This window comes from Melozone crissalis, unplaced genomic scaffold (genome assembly GCF_028551555.1).
Source record: "Melozone crissalis strain CALT ecotype California unplaced genomic scaffold, PUWL_Pcris_2 ptg000018l_1, whole genome shotgun sequence".
NCBI classification, from domain to species: domain Eukaryota; kingdom Metazoa; phylum Chordata; class Aves; order Passeriformes; family Passerellidae; genus Melozone; species Melozone crissalis.
The window spans coordinates 31933752-31953625 of NW_026535796.1; the positions used below are offsets into that span (position 1 = coordinate 31933752).

The following is a 19874-nucleotide window of genomic DNA, read 5'->3' on the forward strand; positions in this document are numbered from 1 at the left end:
TTCAACCAGTGCTCATTAACGTGTCTAGTGAATGGATTAGCACATCTGAAGATGTATGTATGCAGGATGGGGGGACAGTCTGAGGATAGCTAATTGTTCATTTATAGTAGGACACATGTTCAAGACTGTAACTTATTATCACTAATGCGGAATTTATTAAATTCTAAAGAAAAAAAATACCAATACAGAAAAACATTTTTTTCTTAATGCAGCTATAAGAGATTATATCGCTGTTGAGAACCTGTGCCTCCCCCAGGACAATACACCTTAGATAAAATAAACAACGTTTTCATATTTTTAACTTTTTTTTTTAAAGGGAAAATTATGTTAATAACCTGCACATGACCCTTACCTGAATAAAAAGTCATCTCAGAAAGCACTCACCACACATTTCTTAATTGGCATCTAAGGTTTCAAAAGTACTAAGATATCATTCAGATGTAATATTTTTTCTTCTGCACCATTACTTTCCTGCACTTTTCATATGCTCTTGCCAACAATTCCAATGATCGGAAAAATCACCAGTATGGAAAAATTAGAAATTGGCAGAGAATATACCAACTTAGCAGGTAAAGATGTTATATTTTATGGTGTTTTGTTGTTTTGTTGGATTTTTTAAAAAAGTTATTGGATTTTATTTGACTCTAATTTCTCTAGGTTTATTATAAAGAGAACAGTTTATTCAGAAACACCTACCTTTTTTGTTAAAGAGTCATCTGAATCAGAAGGCATTCTTGTTGACACATGGAACATGACTTCCACTGTTGAGGTAGCAAAATATGGAGTGGTCAATCCAGTGCTTTTGTTTTTTTGCAGTCCTCCCATAAAGCCACAATGGTTTGTGAGATTTACCTAGAAATAAAGACCAGGAAACTTTACCCCAAAAAAATTATCAGGTCATGAATACACTCTTTTACTTTTAAATGCACTTTTAACAGAACTTTAAAAGTGAAGATCCTTTTCCCAAAAGTATAGTTACACTTGGTTTCTAAAAGAGCTCAGACTAGACTGGAAATCAACTGCAGTGCAGCAGTATTCTATATTCCACAGTCACCACAAAAGCTACTGGAAAGATGAGGTTAGAAGAAAGGAAAGATTGTGTAACTAATATTTACTGCATTATTCCCTGATCATTTGAGAGTAGTCACTTACATGTGCTTTCTCAATTTTTTAAAATTCTCTGATACAACATCAACCTTGACCTGAGCTCTGAAAAAACTCTGTGTAGCAGCCAGGGAATTTATTACCTTCCATACATTTTTTAAAGAATTTTTTATTCTGTGAATATTAAAAAAAAATTCACAGGAAACTAACTGATAATTTGTAAATAAGCTTTTAAGTCTTAGATCAATGGGAAATAGTCTGACACTGAAATAACTAAGCACGTTAAATGTGCTGCTTTGCCTTTAAAACAGTAACTACAAAATGGTGTTTTTCAGATGTAAATACATTTAATCTCTGCCTGCATGGGATATGTTTGTTTTCTTGATAGTAAAGGATGCAGAATTTAATGTTAAAATATTAGTTTTCTCATTATGGACTATTAATCCAAACTAGCAACTCTTTAAACTAGCAACTCTTTAAACTAGCTAATGCTGCCTAAGAGAATTAAACCACTAAAGAAGGATATTTTATGGCACTAGTGTTGTTTTTTTTTCTCCTGAATGTGGGAAATAAACATCTATGTTCATGAAAGTCAGCAGACTTGTAGCTGTTTTCCTCTGTTCCTATGGGAAAGTCAGAGTCATTATCCACACAGTTAATCTGGTAGTGTCCTTTTATACCTAAGGAGTAAAGAAATACAAAGGACAAATAAGATTGACACTCAGGTGGACACTCCTGATGAGCACAAGTTGCAAGAGGAGCCAAAAACCTGCAGCTTCCTATACAGCCAACCAGGACCAAAGCCATTCCTGTATTCTGTGCAACAGTGCCAAATGGAACTTTACAGTGGCAATTAATCCTGTGCATCTGAAAGAAAGATGGAAAAAAGGAAATCCTTATGACAGTATTGAACAAGTGACTAAAGAGCTGCAGGCCCACATAGATGATGGGGTAGATCACAATATTTCTGAGTGCTGGAAGAGAAGTAGAGTGGAGTGTGTGAACTGACACATGCCTGCAGTGGAAGGCAGGAAGAAGAGAGTATGTGAGAAGCTGCTTGTCTGTACTTTTTGAAGTTCCCAATTAGAGCAACTCAAACTTCACTTTACAAGCTTACAGGGAAATCAAGATGCCTCCTAATGAGTCCATGAAACCAAGTACAGGACTGCACATTAAAGAATTATCTTCGCCTGCACAGACTCTCTTCAGTTGCTGAGAGCTTGAATTTTAATGGCTAGTAATGCTAATGAAACTAAACCAGGAATTCTTCTCTAAATCCCATTTTTAAACCGGTGTATCTCAGCACTTGTGAGAAATGCTGAAGAGCCAAAGACTTGTAATATATCAAGATATTGGTAATTGTCTTTGTAAAAACACCTAGGATAAAAACATTGAATAAATACCTCCCAGCCAAGACCAGCTACAAAATCCTCATAGGCTTGACTTCCCCCAGTATTCGTAAGAATGGAGTGTTTATCTTCCTGTCCCTCAGCAACATAAAACACTGCAATCTTGTGTGTCTCTCGGCTGTAAAACAGAATGGTCAATGCATGACAGTGCCTTAATCAATATGAAATGAAAATATGCAAACAATACACACAGAGCATGGCTTTTAAAGCATAAAAAATGCATAGTGGAAATACAATAGAATTATATGGCTCTTTTTGGATATTTCCTATATTTCCATTTCCTCATTCTGTCCTTTCTAGTGTCATCTTCTCTAGAGCCTGAAGTTTTGCTATACATGAGCAGCATTTACCCCTTCCATCACTTCTAAGCTGCAGGGTGGTGCTGCCTGTACCAACTACTAATTGAATAGGTGGGTTTTTGACATGGGCAAAACCTGTAATGTGGGCATTATTCGCACTGCACTGCCCATTAACAACAGCACCCTCTGAACATTGTGAAAATGCAGCTTGTCCAACTGAATGAAGCATTTTTACATATTTTTTAAAGATCATAATCATTTAACTGTCTTCTGTTGACAGGTTATTGTTAGACATTGGAACAAATGGAGATGGCTTCTCACACTTCTACAACTTCCACTAGGTTTTGTCTCAACTTCTACCAAAATAAGTCAGTTTTCAATTCTGTGCTACAATTCTAACTAAAACTCCGTGCCTTCAAATACTGGGACCATTTGAAACAGCTAAACAATCAACCAAAAGTTTAAATGAGAAGGCTTTGATATATCAAAGTTTTAAAAGATTTAAATGTTATGCATACACAAATGCTTATAAGGTGTTTTGAAATTTGTTTATCTCATGATATTTTACGTGCAGAATTTGACCCTACAAATAAAATTGATGCAACTTCAGTATAACAGAAAAAACTACAGTACTATGCAAAATACATTAATAATTTAAAAATCTATTAAAAAAATTAGCTCAACTCTCACATCTATGCAATTAGAGCCATTTGAGTAAAAGCACACTTAGAACAAGTAAGTAGGCAGTCATTAAAAGAATTTACCATTGTCTTGAGTCCAAATTTCTGAGTTCTCGAAGTAACTTCTCATTTTTCTTCAGGAGATGAAAGCTCCTTCTAAATAGAGAAATTTGTAACTCTTTTATTACCTCTTCACTGACGGATACAGAACAGTACAACAATGGTACAACAACATATCCAGGTCAACTCAGGAACAGTCAACAAATGCTTCTGCCTTTTCAACAGTCCTTTCTTAACATATGAAAATCAAGACATCTTAAAAAAATATACAAGCAATTTTTCTTACTCCAGCAAATCTTCTACATTCATTACAACCCTGAGTATAACCTTTATTTCTTTCTACTTTCTTCTGTCAACCCCTTGAATCTGACTGTGTGACCCATTTCTTCTCTACAGAAGAACCATAAAATACATGTTTACTGACAAAAGACACTCCCATTAGTCTACTGTTGTAAGGAGTGGGTGCATTCAACACAGAACTTTTGCTACCCTGAACTGCAGAGCAGAATTTAGCTCAGTAATCACCCAGCCAGCTGCAACAATTTAAACAAAAAACGAAACCAATATGTTAGAGAAAGAAAGGCAGTTTTCATGTCTTTTCAACTGTGCTTAAGATGTTTCCCACAAAACACTGTGGAATTAAGAGCAGTCCTGTTCAAAACCAGACTGCCTTGAGGAATTAAAGACCCAAATAAGAAGGGCTGTAATACCAACATTTTGTCTGATTCCAGTGCTACCTCAGTGACACAGATTATTTTTGTTCTACTGAATATCCATTTCCCTTCATAGTAGGAAAATACATCAATGATTCTAATATGAAATTTGAAAGCACTGGCAGAAGAAGATTTCAGAAAGACCCATAAATTCTAGGACACTAATATTTGTAATATTTGTACATACCCCCATGTATATGCAGACATGCACTTAACCACACCCACACAAAAATAATAATGTTAAGAGACATTACTTCTGTAATTGAACATGGTTCTCTCCTGTTCTAAACAATATTCAAACAGTACTCAAGCACAGCCAGTGTTGAAATAAATAGTAGGGGACACATCTTTCTCATTAGCTAATACACATGCAAGGCTTTGAGGCTGCATGCAAGCATGCTTTTAGCAGACAAAGCAGCAGGACACTGTCCAGCGACACAATAGCTGAGAATATGACACTTTCTGAATATTATTCTGACATTGAAAGGCAATGATTTTTGCAGCAACATACATGGGAAGCAAAGAGAATACAAGATGCCTTCAATTTGACTTACAACACTTTCTAAGGAAAGACTATGAATCACAATAAACACAACAGATACCTCCTTTCTGTCTCTCTAAATGACAGGCTGAAAAGCAGAAGAAAGCTGCCATTTAGGTCTTAGATGCACATCCCCTCTCTTTTGCTAGCTGGCCTGTAATATTTTTGGCTTAACAAACTCTATTATGAAGGTAAGAACAGCACAGTTCCTTAAAAAAAGTTCTTAAAATACGAGTAGTTTTACCTTTTATCCCATGAATTCATTCCTAGTATACTGAGAAGTAATCTACAGTAGTAAAATGCTGACTGTGGCTTTTGTGAGGTTGGCTCGTCCTGCTCCATAGCCCTCATATTTACATCATTGAAATGCTTTTCAACGAACTCTCTCTCTTCTGTGTGCTGTTTCAGAATTGCATTGATGACATCGTTCTCCTGCTTTTCTGAGATGCAGACTGGTTGAGGAGCAGGGATGTTGAGTGAAACACCAGTTCTCTGTAAGCATTCAGGGCTTGTAACACCTAAATACTGCAGCAGCTCATCAAGAGCATCTTCTTCGTCCCTAATTGTATCCCATGTTGGTACAGTGTCTCTAAATTTCCTTTTAACTTGGAGTGTAATTCCATCTCTTGCAGATACATCCTCCACATGCTCAAAAGATGAAAGAGCATCTTCTGGTTTATCTTGCTGAGATAATGAAAGTGCAAAAGATGTTTGTTGTGAAGATCCACATAAAGATGATGGTCCATACAAAATGGCCGAATCCCACGAATATTTGCCAGACAGATCACGCACTATAATTCTAACATTTGAATTAGCTGATGCAAGTCCAGCAGACAGTCCTCCCCCAGGCATGTCGTCTTCTGCTTGGATTTGTATGCAAGACACCAGGGAAGTATTGTTTAATACAAAGAATTGAAGATTTGGGTTCTCAAAAAGCTCAGGAGAAAGCTCGGGACTTTCACTGTATGGATTGTCATTGTTTTCACACACTTGACTGGTCAGCATGGCAGGACCTCCACTCATAGGATAGTGGCCCAAGTGGTTGACTAGATGTGTTATCACAGTACGAGCAGCCACAGAAATTAACCCTTGTTGCATGTGAGTTTTCACTGCAAGAGAAAGAGCACAGGTTTTAAAAGAGGAGTTCAAAAAACAACACTGAGATTTATGTGTTTCTTTTGGTCTCTTCCTGAGAGAATGAGCCCTGCAAGCTGAGGATGCACGCAGCTCAGTAACAGAAAAATATGTATGTTGGTCACCATTGCTCTTGTATATAAACAGCATGAAAAATCCTAAAACAGTTAAAGAAGCATCTCCATTATTTTACAGCCATGTCTATGTCTACAGATTACACTTCCTTTGCCATACCTTTGTTATCAGCACTGTTCTTCTAAAATACATGATTTCTTATCTAGTGAAAATAAATCTTGAATTGCTATTGAAGTAGAGATCATAACTGTGCTGCAAGATGTCCATTCCAACTGCAGTGTATTTTTATATTTATACACATCATTACACTGAGAAATACAAAGGAAGATAGATGCACAAAAGGTCTAATCCATCTTAATTTCCCTGGGGAGCATATAGCTGTAGGTCAGCTTGAGAATAGCACTGGATAATTTTAAGTACAAAATCAAAGACCAGGCTGTCTATATTGAACATGATCTAACATTATCAAAATTTTTAAAAATGAAATCTCATGCCACAACTGCATTTTAAGAAGTTTCAGGTTAGAAAATCTTGGGAGGGAGAAAGAAAAGTTAATTGTGCCCATCTTATGTGAAATTCATCCTATTACATGCACTGGTATTTCAACATGGTTTTTGCTACCTCCTTTGCTGCATGCCCTTCCACTTGCATGTTATGTCATCTAAATTTTAAAAAAGGTATTTTTAATGTTTATATCACACCCCGCTAACACAGTACTATATTGTTACTAAATAATTCTTATCAAGTCAATACTCTACGTGAACACATGAGCTGGACCAAGTGACTCTTTCAGGCAGAGAACCATCAACTGGTTCAGGGGACCCACTGAAGAACCTATACACAAAAATATTACACTGCAGAATAAAACTGGTGGAAGAGGGAACAAGATCAAAATGGCAAAGTACTTGTTTTCTGTATCCCTTCTCTTGTAACTGGGCATGGATGCCCTTAATTTGGGATTTACAAAGGGAAGATTAAAAATCTGTACTCCTCAGGATTATATAATGTATTTTAAATTACACTGAACATTGAAAACTGCTGCTAACGCTTCCCATCTTCTTTCTCACCAAAATCCATCAAACCAGAATTTTCTGAATGATGTTACTTTTTCATTCAGTATTTACTGAGAATATGGAACCTCTTGGGCATAGAAGTAAAATACAATGAATTCATCTCCCTTTATGTTGGATATTCATAAGCTGCAAAACCTAATGTTTAATAAACAAATTTCTCAGTTTCAGAAGTCTTAATTGATTTAACTGGAAAAATAAAGGCAAATTTGTCATGGGTACTGACATTACAGATCTTCAGTTTCTGAAGATGGATGCATTCAGCAACTGCAAAAATAAACAGGTAGTATGTATTTGCCTTTTTTTTTTTCCTCAAAAGGTTTGGGTACAGCATGTAGGAGATGTCTGGGATTCTGGCTATTCTCTTTCTTTAGGAAGCACTCCATCTGAACTGCAAATAGGGAAACGTTTCATCCAGTTAATAGCTGGCAAAATCAATATAACATTTATACAATTCAAAAACTCATATCTACTCAAGTATTTTAAAAAATTAATGCCTTGAGAATTAATACAAGTAAATTAGAGATATTTTTATCATGTATAGCGTTCTTGAGGTTTAAAATTTACAAATACAAAAACATTCAGTTATGCTGAATTATGTGTCCAGATACTGGCAGCATACAAGGAAATTAAGTTATAGTGCCATCTGCTGAAACATAAGAAGGAACTGGAAGCAGATTTTATAAAAAACAAAGAGAAAATAAGCTGGGTGCTTGGAGAATCATTTACCAGCACATTATTGACTAGCACCTGGACAATGCAGAGGGTGGCCCATCTTTATCAGGATATTTATACCAAGTATTTAGCACTTGCCACTGCAGAGATAAATAAGGTAATACTTTGCTCTGGTTCCCAGGAGCAGAGACACACAGGCTTTCCAGATACCTGAAGTCCCACTCTATAAAGGTTAAATGCCTCCTGTTAAGTTCTGCTGAGAAACCTGAAGAAATAAGGACCTTCTAGCATATGTTATTATTGTTACTGTTGTGTGCCAAACCCTGAAGATCTCAAACTGACCACGGTTGTTTTGTGCCTCTGTGTGTGTCTTAGGAGCCTAAAGGACACATGGGAAAGGAAAGGTGACACAGTGAGACAAAGAGGGGAACAATTAATTTAAATTTGAAAGATCCATCCTCAGTCCTAATACAGCCTTGCCCTGAAAACTTTGCACTTGAATTAAAATCATAGATCTGTCATTGTTTCTTTAATAAAATTTGAACACTACATCTAAGTCTTCTCTCAGAATACAATGCTGCTGATCTAAAAATGACACAGAAAGCTTTAATTAGAAGTATCAAGAGAAGTATACTGAAAAGTAGACTGTAAGATGCAACCTGTTATGTTGAAATAAAATAAAGTAATCTTGAAACATTTTTGCCCCACAGAAAACCTGATTTTGATGATGGCTTCCCCAGGAATAAAAAAAGGAAAAAATCCCAAGCCTAGTAATGCATTTTGATAATATGAAAATTTTAAATTAATTTTGCAACTTAATATATTCCTAGAAGCACATCTCTTCAATCAGGAATAACTGAACATTCAATATATTAAAACCTTAAAATGAGTATCTAAATCATGTTCTTTTTTTCTGGAGGGCAAATGAAAATATGTAATAATGCAAGCCATCACAGCTTTACCACCAATTCTACAAACTAAGCCATATCTTTACACATTAAGGCAGCCAGCTCACTGCTTTGTTGACCTGTCTTCCTGAGAGAACACATTGCTGCTTTCTTCACAATGGTACTGCCTCTGGCTTGGGCAATGTAATTTAAATATGTTCATGATCATTGGGTACTTTACAAGAAATGTTATACTATTTATTTTTCTCAGTCCTGAAATTACCTCTTTTGTGGAAAGGCTGAAGGTCCACCACTACTAATTTGTATCTGTAGCATGAATGAAGGATTCCTTAAGGTGTGCTATTAACTTTTTAATTCAACTTTGGCTGAATAGTTTTAAGCAACTATGGTTATGTAGTAGAAGTAAAAAACAATGACTGAAGGGGGAATTTAACTCTCCTTATAATTTTAGATGTGTCAAGAATGATGACCTGTACAGACTGATTAATCTCAAATTCAATGGGATGAATCACTCTCTAAAAACATTTTTCTTTCATTATATTTAGAGGGAGCCTAAGAGTGTCCCTCTTAGCTTAATTTCCTGTATTTTACCTTAGTTTAAGCAAGTCTCATTCCTTTCTAATTGTTAACTTCAGCTATACAGATATGCAGTAACAGAGAGCCCATCTCTAAAATATTCCTCACAAAACACAAACTGTTGCATCACAAATCCAGATGCACTATATACCAAGTATTTTTTTAAAGTGTGCATTTTGTGTCCTTTCAGTAAAATGGCAAACAGCAAAGCCTTATATGAAAAATACTTTATATTTCTACTTTTTAAACAAAAGCTAAGACTAGACATCAGGCAGGGAAGGCTTTTTCATTAGAAATTTAAAAATATTAGAAAAAAAAGATCAATCTATGCAAAGATTTTAACATATGTTTGGAGAAATATGAATAATGGGGTAAAAATCAATCAAATAAATAACGGGTAGACCACTGTATCTGTGTAAGGTTACTAGAACCTTCCAATCACAACTACCTCTAACAGATTATGCTGTGGCTAAGTATTCACAAAACTTGAGATGGATCTGACCTTGAACAATGGAGGCATAACAGGGTAAGTCAATCACATCCATTAAAGCACCCTGTCTTAAGAATTCTGTCATTTCAGCACTTGCAGCTTTGCCTGTGGCCTAAGGAAAGAGTTTCACAATTCCTACCCTGTTTTTGTAGAACTTCTCGGAATTCCATGTAACTTCTGCCCTGCTCATTTCCATTCCTTCAAGAAAGGTACTATGATAGCCCTTTTACTCTGCTAAAAGATGCTGACCCATTGGCATTCTGTTCTGCTGCTAGCTTGTACTAATTGACCCTTGGTCTTGACAGAGACCCAGGCTGGTTGTTACCCACTAGTTTTACTCCTCTCACTCCTCCAACAATGCCAGGGAGAACAGATGCTGTGCAACCGGTCAAGCACTGCCAATTTTATTCTCTGCCTGGCAATGGGGACTAGAAGTGCCAAGGTTGCAGAACCAGGGTTGCATTATAATGCTGTAGGTCTGCCAATTAAATTTCACAGTCTAACTTACAATTCCAGAGCCCTGAAACTTAATTTATCTGGAGAGATAAAAGGAACATCTGAAATTACTTTTATTAAGAAATTTAACAAGAAATCATAAAAGAAAAGATCATGGTTGGAAATGCAAAATGAAGATATTGATGCTAAGGCTTTGTGCAACTGTATTCATTTAAAGAGAAATCTATTCAGGGTTGTCTTTTCAGATTGTCAAATTAAAAAAGCCACACAGCATTTGCTTCTAACCCATAATTACAGATTATTACGGAACACAAAAGATGCCAGGCATAAAAAGCTACTACAATTCACTACACTGTAATAGAACATGCAGTGGAAGTAAATTTTGGCAAATGCTTTAAATATTAGCTTTACATAATATGTATAGGTGAGACTGTAATTAGGACAGAATGAATCCTTGGAAGCCTCTTTCATTCTGACCCTGCAGATGATTACTTTTTACTAATAAGGCCACAGCCATTTGACGAAAAGCCAACTATAGTACCTTGCTTCATTCTTCAGTAAATTTAATAATTACAGCTCCTCCTGCCAGTAGTTCTCAGATCAGTCTTGTTCAATCCAATACTGAGCTTATTAGGGGACAGCTCTATGTTTAGAATTCTTTGGCCAAAAAAGTACTTGAGGATGATGAAGCATGCCTTAGACAAGGGCACAATGATTAGCCATTTTCTCTACATAAAAAACAGCACGTAGTCACTACAGACCACAAAATCACCTGCTGTTAGCACACAGCTGCTACAAAGAACTGCTGCATTTATCTGGTTCTTAATACCCTTAAAAAAGCCTAAATGGAACAACTTAATATAGAGGCAGAATAGCACTACACAGAGTTGCTCGTATCTTAATCTCATCTTTTTCAATTTTCTTCCCTATGTAACCATTTGATATTTACTAGATACACTGCATAATACATGATAGTCCTCTAGATTCTTGATTCTTTATTTCTGAATTATGAAGAAAATGCTAATTCCCATGTCTCCTAAGGTTCTAACCAGATGAGAGAAAATTTCTCTCTTTTTAAAAAAATCTGTGGTTTTAAGCTGTGCAAAAAGAGATCAATAAAAAATTACGATAGGCTAAAAAAAATCATGGAAAACATTCAATACTGCAATGTCAAACAGGAACAAAAATCCAAAATTCTTCTAGAAAAAGGAGCAAAATAAGGAAAAATCAAATTAATTTACTGAAGGTAAAATGAAAAGCAACATTCATCCATGTTGCAGAACTTAACACTTCTGCTGATACACAGAGAACAGAAGAATCCATATCCTATCGATCTTGGTGCTGTTCAGAACATACTTATTTCAGTTAATCAAATGGTAATTGCTCAAAAATTACATTTGCTCATTCCATACTAATGGTTCTTACCTAGTGTCTACATATAGCTGAAAACCTGTGCTGTAGACCAACACTTAAATACTGAAAACCCAGACAAATTTTTTTTAAAGAAAATGTATTTAGGCAATTAGACAAACCTTCAGTGACTGGCTGAAGTTTAGAAGACCTCTCAGAGTCTGGAGAATGCAGTGGTTCTGGTTCCTTTAAGCTCTCTAAATGCATAAAAGGATCATAATCCATACATGCCAGGTCAGAAAGGCTTAGGGGAAAATATTTTGGGTTGCTAAAACACTGAGACCCATAGACACATCCATGCAGAACCTAGAAAGAAACCAGAATTTCATTACATTAACTACTGAAATTTATAGTTTTATAAGAAATGAAGTTTATTTTTATTTGCATTTCAAGAATCTATTTGTTAGAAGGCAGGCATGATGAAACATTGGAAAATTTTAAATGCTTAATGTTTACAGAAAAAAGCTCTGGTCTGCAAAGAAAATTATTACCACCAAAGTGGAATTTAACAATAATGAAACAAAACTCACAAAACAATCATTAAGCTACCTTTATTTTTAGATCTCCTATCTTCTTTAATTACATATGCTAGGTCTAAGCTGCTAGAGGTTTTAATCCCCTTCCCTTGCAAAAAGGATAAAAACCCCTTTCTCCTGAGCTCCTAAAGACAGTAATTGTAACTTACTGTCTAACAAAAGCAAAAGTGCTTTTGCTTTTCTCATTGCTAAATGAAACTGCTTGATATATAAAAATTACATCCTTTTGTATTAAATGTACAGTTAATATTCTACAATACAAGCATCTGCAATCTATATGACATACAAAAAAAAGGCTTGGTTAACCATCCAAAATGTAAATCAAAATCTACTATTCCAAATATACCAAAGGTCAAGCTGATGCTGTGAAACATACAACCACTGAGCCAGCAGTCTATATTTCAGGAGAAGAATGGAGGTCAGCTTACAGAAAACGTTTGCCTTCATTTCCATGGAAACTGACACTACCTTCATACATAGAAATTCTTAATAAGTGAGCAAAGAAACATGTACCTTATATATACAATTAAGAACAGATCTTTCAGTCTTATCATTTTCTGCTCCTGTAGTATGAAGAGGCTGCAGCAAAGTCTTCAATGGCAAGGCCATTATCCAATCCAATAAGCACAGAAGTAAAGAAACCACCAACTGGAAAAAACACTTTCCATTACAAATCAATTAAGCCAGCACCTGCTATTTCATATTTATCCCTTTATTTTACTTCTCTGTTTTGCCTTTTTTTTCAATTCAGTAAAGTCAACCTTCTGCAGCATTGGCAGGTCCCACTTGTTAACCACTGAATCTTCAAAAACTATGGCATCAGTAAAAACTGACTACAGAGGTATTTAACAAAGGCCATCCATTCAACAGTTTCTCATGAGGGCATGACTGTGAGCAGATACTATACTTAGGAGGATACCCACAGTTTTCAAAATTGATTTGTAGGCTGTTGTTTTTAAAAGGACAGATAACACAGGTCCAAATCAAGGCTGATGTGCCATTTTGCACATATATTTCACAGTAAAGTGAATCAAGGATTACACAAAATGGAACCAATTCCCCTGTATTTAGTGCTTTATAAATAACACATAATGTCATTTATAACATATCAATAATGTTATGCAGCACCATATCATATTTTATCATCTGAAAGAAATCCAACTGCTTCCTGTACTGTAGGTTACTCAGTTAGAAAAAAGAATCAACTCCCTCTTGGGATGTTTTGAAAGACTCTGGAACAGAATTAGATTAAGACACAAATCCACACCAAATCATCAATAACTTACAGACCAAATAAAAGTTTTTGATTTTTAAAACTCAGTTGTCGAAGAGAAGACAATTCAGATAAATATCTGCAAGATTCTCTCAAATATTTCTCAAGGTAAATAGAAGTTTTTAAAAAAAATCTATTTACCCAATTTACTAGTTTCACATAATGCATTCCAAGTTTGTCCTTCAAAAGTATAATAAACCTAATAATGAAGGGTACTGAGTCTTTCTATTTTTAACCAATTTTTTTGAAACCCATTAGGACTACATTTGTCAAAATGGGTAAGACAATTTTTATTTGATATTTCATGTACAATTGACAGTAGTTCATGGGAAAACTTGGTCAATTATGGAAACCATCCTCAAGTGGAAAAGTGGGTAGCTTGGCATATGAGTGTAGACTATAACAGCCCCGACTTCTTGCAAACAGAGACAGAAGATGAAACAGAGCTCTGAAAACCAAAATGAACAACAGATGAACTCCAGCTCCTTGTGGGAATGGTAGCCCAGAAGGATGGAGCTGTCAGAAACAAACTGCACCAAAAGGCCCAAATTTAAATGACCTAATAGGCCCACAGCAAAACTAATTCAGAAGAGACACAGCTTTCAGGAGGCAGAAAGTACTAGAAATGAAAAATACTTACTCTCTTGTCCTGCTCATAAGAGGAAGCTTCTGTACTGGGTAGCAGATGTGTAATAGTTGCTATCAGAATCTGGGGAAATTTAGCATATTTCTTTTAAAATACAACTTAAATATTTAAGTTTAAAATAATTTTTTAAGCAGGTAACTCTAACATGATACTGGATTCACGATTAAATTCTATTACAATTATTTTGAGACAAGTTACAATATTCCTTGACAATTTTTTAAAATAAAAACACTTTTTATTGAGTTTTGCAGAACACATTGAAGGAGTATGTTCTGTTTGACTGACGTAGGTGCATTAAGGACAATGAAATTACACAGCTACCTCAAATATTCAGCCATAAAAAGAACATGACTCAACACACTTGTAGGATGTGGGAAGAAATCTGGTGCTGGTTTGTGTATGGTACTATCTGAGCTACATTGTTTCTTAGAACTACTAGAATTTGCAGACACCCTGTCTCTATTTGATCAAAAATATGTCTCCGGAGGAGCACAGAAATGCTTGCTGTATCTCTTAAGAAGCTTTCACAGGAAAAGAACCTGGGTGCCCTCTGTGGCTCAGACTCACGGAGGACATAGTCTACCTCCTTGTTACAGGAAGCATATTCAAAATATTATTTTTGTTTTATACTGAAACTCTTTCATGGATATACAAAATAAAGTTGAAGAACCATATTTTAAGCAATCATTTTCTTCCTGAACTTCAATAAACATGCTTGAAGATATCTAGTATTAAGAAAAAAATTGTACTTTACTGACAACATTTTCATGACACTTTTTCTCTGAGAAAAAACAGGCATGATATAGACACATTACATGTCTATACTGGAGTCAGGAAGTTATGTGTGTTGCAATTCCCAATTCCTTACTGTTAGTGTTAAGTAAGATTATGTTTATACTAATTCAATATTTTGCAAAACATAATTGTCAATATTCAAGTGTTTAACTTTAGGGCAGTACATTGTAGTGATTAATTTAAAATAATTGAAAATTTCAATTAAAAATAATTACTTACTAGTATTATTCTTAATGGTGAATCAGCTTGATATAGTTGAAGCCTATGTACATAATGTATCAGCATGTTCAGCATACTGCAGGCAACTTGGGCTACTGTTTTATTTGGAAACTGGCAAAGAGAACACAGCACAGTAACAATGACAAAATGGTTTCATGTAAGAGTACATTAGGTGGTAGGGTGGTCACAAATTTCACTGGTAGTTTTATACATACAGCTCCTTAAGTATCTATTTACCAGAGGAACAAAATTAAATTTTACAAAACTCAAAAATAACTATTTTATATTCATAAATGAATGTTAGCAGCTAACATCAAAGTTTTGGGGCAGACATGCAGTTAGATGCACACCAGGAAAGGGAGAGGTATCTCCTAACTCGAATAGTAGAATATCATGAAGCCAGGAAGAAAGAAATGATTTCTTATTATCTTAATTATTATTAATATTAATGAATCACTGCAAAGCCCTCCCAAGGATCCAATTCTGAAATCAGAGGTCTTTGCTGAGAATCAAGGCAGGTGATGAGCCACATGCCCAAACCACAGCCTGTAGTACTAAACATGAGCGGAACTGTTCTGCTCTCTGCCAGTGACTGCAGTGCCCAGCACATGTTGGAATGGAAATGGATTCACCCTGGCTTCTGTGCTTAGCTCTGCTCTTCTTTTTAAGGCAGGAGAAGGCTGCTGCTCTGCAGCCTGCCTTCCACAGTTACTGAGCTGGTCAAAGCAGAAGGGAACACACTTGTACAGTAATTCCCACTCTTAGGAAGGATGCACACCCTGTTCTACATTCCTAAGTGGGAAAACAGAAATTAAGAGACGTGTTTCCCTAAACTGTTGACGCACAAGACGTGTAATTGAGTTTCTTACCTTCACTGCACTTGCTTTAAAACATTAAGGTGTGCAGCAAATGGCAAGGACAAAGTTAATATTACAAGTGAATTCCTGCATTAGTAAGAACATATTTTACTTGTTTCAATCTCACTACATTCAGCAGTGAAGCTGTCACAGGTATATGCTGCAAGATGGCTCTCTGCTTCTGCACTCAGAAAAGGGCAATTATGCTGTAAAAACACTTAGATGTAATTTCTTGGCTTCACAGGCCTTTTTCTTACTCAGACCACTTCTATTAACCCTTCAGGGAGGGGTGTATCTCACAAAACTTAAAAAACCCAAAGCTTTAAGAAAGCTGAAATGCCTGGATAATGAAGCCTGAGTAGAAAATAAAGATTTTAGAATAAAAGTATTGAATGGCAAAAAACTTAAACTGAAATAACACTGGAAGAAGACTCTGTTCTGGGTCAGTACTTCTTATCAAAGCAGAGCTATCAATTTTTACATTTAAAATCTTGAAAAGAAATGGTACAAGCACAAGGAAAAATCTGGAGTACAAAGCTTTAATTACCATTTTTATTTGTGTTATCTATGTAAGAAAAAGGAAAAAGTATGAATGGCTCTTGCAAGTCATCCAGGGAGGTGGAAACCTGAGTACACAATGGATAGTTAATTCTTGTTCTGACTTTCCCTGTTTCTCACTTTCATGTTATTGTTGACTTCTATCTCAAAAGAGTAAACATCTCACATCTCCAAATCTTCACAAACTTTATGACAAGACTATCACTACGTTTTTATCCCTCATGAGACAGCCTCTCTCTATGCTGTGAAATGCTCGGTAAGAGCAGGGTACAGATTCTAACACTCAAGCTTGAGTGGCAACCAAAAAAAAAAAAACCAAAAGCAAAAAAACACCAACAAAAAAACCCCCAAAAAACCAAACTGAAAGCATGACAATTTGATTACAGAACTTGAGATCAAATCCAGATTGCTCAAAACATCCTAACAAGCTTGCAAGAAAACCCCAAAATCACTGGAGAAGAAAAATGGGGTGCACAAACTGGTGTAGCTTAATACAGAAATCCTGACCACTGAAAGTAAGAAAAAAATACCTGAGAAAAAAATCTGGAGACTTTTCAGAGTCACTGAATAACTGACCATTCACTACTTCAAAACAGAAAGCATTTCTTTCTTACATTTTAATGGTTCTTTTTCTAAAGAGGCTCTAAAATAAAGACGAATGAGTAATTTTTTATTATTACTGGCTAGTTTACACAAATCAGTTAACCTCTTTTTTTCTCTGGTTGAAGAGAATTCTTTTTTTAATTTAATGAAGGAACAAAAGTAAGCAGAGACATAAATTTCACATAAAGGATAAAGTGTATAAAGTAATGAATATGAATAAATTTAAAATCTAATCTTGCACACAATTTTTTTTTATTCATGGGAAAAGCATCAGGGAGGAAGTCTTGATCAAGAATATGGGGGTTGGCTGAAATAGATCAAATCTTTCATGTGCTTCAGAGAGCTGTCCTAGCATGGTCAATATATCACATTTCAAAAGAATGCTGTCACTAGGGTCGAGTTAATTTCCTCTCAGCAGCTCTTGCAGTGCTGTGTTGTGGATTCGGAATGAGAATGGTGTTGATAACACACCAATGTTTTGTTTTTTTGCTAAATTCTGTTTATCAAAAGTCAAGGATTTTTTTTTTTCTCTTGTCTCATGCTGTACCTGTGAGAAGGTCAGCAAAAGAAACTGGGTGGGAACATGGCTGGGATGGGTGATCCAAACTGACCAAAGGGATATTCCACACTGTAGGACATCATTCCCAGTACATAAACTGGGGGAGTTATCTGGAAAGGGGGTTGGTCGGGGTTGGGAAAAGGATATCAGTCAGCGGGTGGTGAGAAAATTATTGTGCATCACTTGGGTTTTCTTTCCTTTCTCTTATCATTGCTATCATTTACCATTATTGCACTGTTTTACTTGGCTTTTGATTATTAAGCTGTTGTCATCTCAACATAAAAGTTTTGTCTTGATTCTCCTTGCCATTGCACTACAGTGGGTGGGAAGAAAGACTGAGCGAGTGGCTGCATGGTGCTCAACTTCCAGCTGGGCTTAAACCAGGACAAACACTCAGGCACCATAGAACAGACAGTTCTGAGAGCTGTGGGTTCTGGAAAGACATTTTCCTGAACTCAAGCAGCCTCACTGACTACATGTCAGGTAATGAAACAATTCAGTCCTTTCAAGTCAGTTATTTGGTTTTGACTTCTTTTACAAGAACCTTCAGAGTGGCCATGGAAACACCTGTATGATGCCATAAACATTCCACTTGCCATTCTTTGTCTCTGGAAAATGTCCCATGTTATAAAGCATAACAATTAGTAGCATAAATTGTGGACATAATTTTTGAGAACGCACTCGATGAGGGGGAAAAAAGATACCAGTGAACTGGCACTTTTCCTGTTTTCCAACTCTCAGGGCTTTTCTTGGAAAGGTGGTCTTACCATAAGGTTAATTTTTGTAAGGGTCCCATCTTTCTGGATGTTAAATGAGGAATTTAACCTTGTCCATACTTGAAAATAACCTATTGTTTAGCACTCATTTAGTAGATTTATACAAGAAAATTTTGTAATGTATCTGCAGCATTTTTGAGAGAAGCAAAATAAAATTATAGGTCTGGATGGCTGGTTAGGATCCTTTGTGCTCAAGCTCCAGCAGAGGTTAATGTTGACAGAGTGGTATTGCACACAGAAGCACTAGCTACATCCAAAGCCAGCTGCTGAACTGCAGCTCTGAATATGCTTCTGGTATTTCAAAAATAAGCATGTAATTGCTGCTAACATTTCTATTCAATACTATTTGTTCAATTGAACTTATCAGTAAGTTGGACTAGGCCTATAGCTCCCTACCCATTCATTTCTCCTAAAATAAGAAAATAATCCATTCTGGGAGTTCCAACCTCTGACTACTTGGTAGCCAGGAGATTGCTAAGGTAACAAATTAGAGCTAATTTATTTCTCCCATGACAAATTAATGAACTTTTCATTTTGTTATTAAACTCAATTGTGAATGTATACCATTGCTCAGAACTGGAAAAAAAAAGACAATGTACACTGGATGGTTTTGCCAACACAAAGAAAAGCAAAGTAGAAATATAAAGATCTTTGTTTTCTCATTCAAAAAGTAATTTATGTTTAATATAAATGAGATACAAATAATTGGTTTAATAAATACGTCAGAGAAAAAGAACATAAATTACTATGAATTTCAGGATTAAAAATAGTTCAAATATTGATAAATTGGAGCAGCAAGATAAAACATCATTTGCCTTATACCAAACTTGCACAGGAACTTGATAAAATGTAAAAGTTAAGCTTTATTAAAAATCAAGGGGAAAACACTGGAAGAGGGTATTAGTGGAGCTGCAAAGAATGAATGCGATTTTGCAAAACAGGAAAGTGCAATTTAGAGTCTAATACTAAAAGGCCTGCAGCTACCTTATACAAAGACTCAAATCCTGCTTCACAGGATGTGAGCAGCTGATCTGCTAAGATATTTTTCAGATTCTCATCGCTTAAAAGAAAATAATAATCCCTAACATCCGACAGAAGTCATGTGTAACAGGTGTACATTTTCATTTTTATTAATCTGTATATAAAGAAAGACTATTCATAGAATTTTGATGCAAACAAAAAGCACATAGAATGGTTCTGAAGATAAACTGGAAAACATTTTAAAAGCTGAAAGTATTGCTCAGAAACATGCAAATTTGAAAACTGCTTAAAAACAAAAGGTTTTTACTAATATTCTAATTATTCTATAGAATAGAATAATTAGAATATTAGTAAAATAAGAACAAATGCAAAAAGATTTAAAATAGTAGGAAAACAGAAGCAACAGTAGCACTCATCAAGCAAAAATATGCAGCTCCTGGAATAAGCATAAAAAAGGATCCTGCCCCAGCA

The 19874-nt window shown here is 35.5% G+C and overlaps 1 protein-coding gene across 7 annotated transcripts in view; it reads right to left on the bottom strand.

Annotated features, from left to right (window-relative positions):
• Window positions 1-19874, bottom strand: part of RALGAPA1 (Ral GTPase activating protein catalytic subunit alpha 1) — a 130008-nt gene that overhangs the window by 45220 nt on the left and 64914 nt on the right. For all 7 annotated transcript variants that reach the window (XM_054276119.1, XM_054276117.1, XM_054276115.1 and 4 more), the window contains 8 exons: window positions 15070-15180; window positions 14050-14118; window positions 12650-12784; window positions 11723-11906; window positions 5051-5915; window positions 3577-3648; window positions 2508-2631; window positions 697-852 (listed from right to left, as the gene is read on the bottom strand). In XM_054276119.1, the coding sequence (XP_054132094.1) occupies window positions 697-852; window positions 2508-2631; window positions 3577-3648; window positions 5051-5915; window positions 11723-11906; window positions 12650-12784; window positions 14050-14118; window positions 15070-15180 (1716 nt within the window). The remainder of the gene's footprint in view (window positions 1-696; window positions 853-2507; window positions 2632-3576; window positions 3649-5050; window positions 5916-11722; window positions 11907-12649; window positions 12785-14049; window positions 14119-15069; window positions 15181-19874) is intronic.